The sequence below is a fragment of the Apaloderma vittatum genome, unplaced genomic scaffold, assembly GCF_000703405.1.
Source record: "Apaloderma vittatum isolate BGI_N311 unplaced genomic scaffold, ASM70340v1 scaffold4998, whole genome shotgun sequence".
Classification (NCBI taxonomy): Eukaryota; Metazoa; Chordata; class Aves; order Trogoniformes; family Trogonidae; genus Apaloderma; species Apaloderma vittatum.
Window position 1 is genome coordinate 55,714 of NW_009731113.1, and position 4,233 is coordinate 59,946.

General features: G+C 46.5%; 1 protein-coding gene across 1 annotated transcript; it reads right to left on the reverse strand.

The window, feature by feature from the left end:
- Window positions 1-1,256: 1,256 nt before the first annotated feature.
- On the reverse strand, window positions 1,257-2,351 carry ACKR3 (atypical chemokine receptor 3). Its single transcript, XM_009875063.1, has 2 exons — window positions 2,044-2,351; window positions 1,257-1,950 (listed from the first exon to the last, which is right to left on the reverse strand). Exons 1-2 carry the CDS (start codon window positions 2,349-2,351, stop codon window positions 1,257-1,259), a joined length of 1,002 nt encoding a protein of 333 aa, XP_009873365.1.
- Between the last annotated feature and the right edge of the window lie 1,882 nt (window positions 2,352-4,233).

Sequence of the window (4,233 nt, forward strand, 5' to 3'; positions counted from 1 at the left end):
ACTCCCATATTTTTCTTCCATGTGTTTATTTCTAAGCTACAAACGCAGCCTTTCATCACTCCCAGCAGCTTTCACCTTATAAATCCATCAGCTTTACCTTCCTGAATAGCACAGACAGATGCAGACCCGCTCCTCCCACCCCTTCCCCTCTCGCCACGCACCATTGCCATCTCACATTCCTCCATTCAATGGTGTCTGCCCACCATCAACAAACAGCAGGAAAACACAGAGTAACCTGTTTGCTCCTGCACCAAACAAAGGAGAGAAGGTGGCTTTGGGATTTCTTCTTTTTCACTTTTTTTTTTTTTCCCCTGAAGAGGAGAAGGACGGCAAGTCAAACCACTGGTAGACATAGATTTAGCTTGGTTTTTTTTCCAGATGTTTATTTTACAAAAATAACTTACAAATAGAGACAACTCTCAGAAGCAAGGTCATTCACTCTGTGCATAAGGATACAGCTTTGTAAAGTACAGGCGTAGGAGTTAACAACTCTTACAATACTGTTAATTTTAACATGATGGCAACTATAATACACTACATACATTTCATGCTCCAGACATGTGGGTATGACCACCACATAAGCTACAGTCAAGAAAGTGTGCCAGCCAGGGAGGATGCACCTAAGAGATCATTTCTGCTATTTATCAGCATCCTCTTACCTACAGTAGTTGAAACCAAATGGCAGTCTAGCACCCAAACTAAAGCACTCTGGATACACTCATCAGCAATATACTTCAAATACATGATAAAAATATATTTAACTTTCAAATACAATTGTATAAGATACACCAAGAGCCAGAAAATAAGTCTCGAGCTTTTAAATACAACACACTATATATATAAACATATACAAGGAGACGAGAGGGAATCTACACGTGGAGGAAAAAGCTTATCCTGGAAATGCGTGTTATCTATGGTACACAATGGCTTTGTCTGCTAGAAAGTCATTTTGATTTGCATAGTGTTGTCAAGAAGTCCAGACTGGGCTAGGATGAGGAAGATCAAATAAAACCACACCAACAAAGAGCTTAATATTGGTACCACTTCCATGTTGCACCTTATTATACTCTTAAATTACAGTTTGCAATTTCTCTTTTGTAGGCTGGAATTCATGCCCCGTTCATAACACAAGGAAAGGGGTGGGGTAAAAAAAAACAACAAACAAAACCAAAAAACAAAAAAGAACCCCCAATCACACCACAATACACAAAAAACAAAGGTCAGAGAGTCAAGGAGGTTTCTTTATGGAGTTGCAGTCATTTGGCATTTTGCTCCAGAGCAGAGTATTCTGCTTCCGACACTCTGGAAGCATCGATGAGTTTGGTGAGACCAGTTTTTGCAGAGTACTTGAAGATAAATGCTTTCATGAGCTCATATCTGTAGTTGCGGTTAATGAAGCTGTACAGGATGGGGTTGACGCAGCAATGGACTAGAGAGAAGCACTGAGTGATGTGAAGAGTGGCATACAAGAAGTTCTCCATCTGACAACTGAACGGTATGAAATGAAGGCTGTAGAAGATGTCAAGCAGGACAGCTACATGGTAGGGCAGCCAGCAGACGAGGAACACGACGACGTAGGAGAAAATAATCTTCCCATTGCTCTTCCTCTCCTGGTCACTGGAGGTGGAGATGGTCTTTGCAAGGAGGAAATAAAAGAATGCAATGATGGGAAAAGGGATAAGAAAGCCAAGCACAACGGAGATGAGCTCCATGCCAATCAGCCACTCTTTGAAGCTCTCCTCTGGGTAGACAGGACGGCAGTAGGTTTCGTTGTTGGAAGAGACTGTCTTGAGATAGTAAGTGTCTGGGAGAGATGCAGAGAAGGCAAGAAGCCACACTAAGATGCAAATGCAGCGACGGATTATCTTCTTCTTGCGATTGCTGGAATTGGTGAAATAGGCAACCGAGAGGTAGCGGTCCACACTCATGCAAGCCAGGAAGAAGATGCTGCTGTACAAGTTGATGGAAAATATAAGGTGAGTTATCTTGCACGTAATTTCTCCCATGTGCCACTGGTTATGCTGGACGAGGGAGACGACCCATACGGGAAGCGTGATGACAACGCACAGATCAGCGATAGCCAAATTAAAGATGTAGAGGTGGGTTTCATAGCCAGTCATTTTGGCTTGGAGGTTGACCCACACCACAACCGAGTTGGCCACCAGCCCTATGACAAAGATGAAAATGTAGAAGAAGGACAGGGTGTATAGCAGGGCGCTTTTGTTGAGTGTGCCAGGGCATGTTGTCGCATCGACTGTGATGCAGTCGCTGTTGTTGCATGTCCAGTTGATCTCCGTTAGGTTGGCTGTTTCCAGAAAATCGAGGATGGAAGTCAAATCAAGTGCACTCATGTTCACCGAGTTTGGAGTTCTAGTGACCTATGGGCAAAACAGGATCAAAAGAAATGACCTAAGTTAACAGAGGTATTTCTGTTGCCATCTTCATATCACAAAGCACAACAGGACTTGCTGGTTTAGTAATACCCTGCTCTTGAAAGGCACTTTCCATTAAAGAGATCTGTGGAGTAAAATGACCTAAACAGACACACAGCAAAACTCGACGGTTGACAAGAGGAACAGCGCTAGCTTTTTGCATGTTTTGGGTTCTTTCGGTTTTTTTTTCACTTGCAGCTCACATCTGACATCATCCGGTTGGCTATCGTCCCTGGGTGTGAAATCTGCAAAGCAGACCACGGCCAAATAAATGTCAGGCGACTAAATCTGTCTTCTCCAGCATAAAGGATGATACTATCGCTTTCAGCAGGGGAATCTTTAAGCCATTTTATCTGCACTCCCTCAAGCATAGTAGAACTGATCTGGCTGATACACGGTACCGTAAAGCATTTACCACAAGCTCTGGTCAGCATCTTGTCAAGCCCAGCTCCAGTTGCATTAAGCAGAAATAGGGAACTAAGGGGCTTTGTACCCTCATCCAATTTTAAATTTAAATCCTTCTTCGTCCTCCCCCCTTCCCTTGAATTCAAAGCATCCCCTGCCTTTAACGATTATCATGTAGCTTTGAGAATAGAGGGGAAAAAAAGTCAGAGCTTGACCACTGAGTAGATCTGCTGGGCTTAAGTTTTCTTTTTAGGAGAGCGCTTTGATTTACAAAACACTCCTCCATCACAGCTGGCTCCACAACAATTGGTTCCTCCCCATCCTTTTGCTTTTCTGCATCTACTTTTCCTGCCTCTTCAGCACCTTCTTCCACCAGCAGGCAGCAGACAAACAAGGGGCTCCTCATTAACTTCCCTGCCAGCAGAAGGAAGGGCCCCAGCAGACTCACACAGCTTACACAAAATCCAAAGCCAGGCTGGTAATTACCGCTGTACTTTTGGGGAGATGTAAAAATGCTGCCTCCCCCACTGGGACCTTCCCACCCCAAAGGATCAACAGTACCACCCACAGCAGATGCCCGCTGCCTTGGCCTGTGACCACCATGCTCGAGGCCAAGCAAGTTTTTGGAGCCCTGTGTGCGCAGGCTTTGGCTCAGGGCACACCAAAATGAAGATGGAGAGGTGAGTTTCCAAGGGACGGACCCCATCTCATTCCCCCGTGGCTTCACTGGAGCCAGAGCACTGGGTGAGGCAGCCCACTCACAGTTGCCACCAGGGACACCTCTAGCACCCTGACCAGTGGCCATCTCGTTCTCCCCCAGCCCCAGCAGGGAGAGGTACCCCTTGATGCTGCCCCAGCCCTGGTGGCAATGCCAGCATAAGCAAGCAGTCGAAAAAAGAGCAACAGGGGGGAAGCAAATTCTGCAGCCACCTCTGTCCCTGAACATCCCTGACCCCAGCACAGGACACCTCTTGGTGGGGCGTACGGGAGCTGTGAGAGGACAGCGAGTAGGGAAGAGCTCAGACGTGATCCCACATCGAGCATCCTCTTCTCGCCCCCACTCCCTGCAAAGGGATGTCAGTTGACACAGCGCTTCTCATTCCTCCATCTGCATAATTGGCTCTTCCTAAACTTCCCACTCTCCCCGCTTGCCAGGGATGCTGGCTAAGGCAGAGAAGAAAGATAAGGGGGGAGATTACCAGGAAGGACTCAAGGCACTATTGTCCCACTGGAGGGGAAGGTGGTGGCACTAACAATGAGGGGGGCTGTGCACACACACAGGGGAGATCAAATCTCTCCACAAACAGGGACCAAACTGGCCCCACAAGGAGGTCTAACCTATCGCTTCAAACTTACGCGGCCTTCCAGCCTTTCATCCTGCTGACAGATGGAGTTA

Bases quoted from the DNA above. Each gene is read 5' to 3' on its own strand.
- ACKR3 (XM_009875063.1), bottom strand. From the start codon at position 2,351: ATGAGTGCACTTGATTTGACTTCCATCCTCGATTTTCTGGAAACAGCC. The intron at 1,951-2,043 runs ATGGGTCGTCTC...CAACTTGTACAG, and splicing joins GTTGTCATCACGCTTCCCGT to CAGCATCTTCTTCCTGGCTT.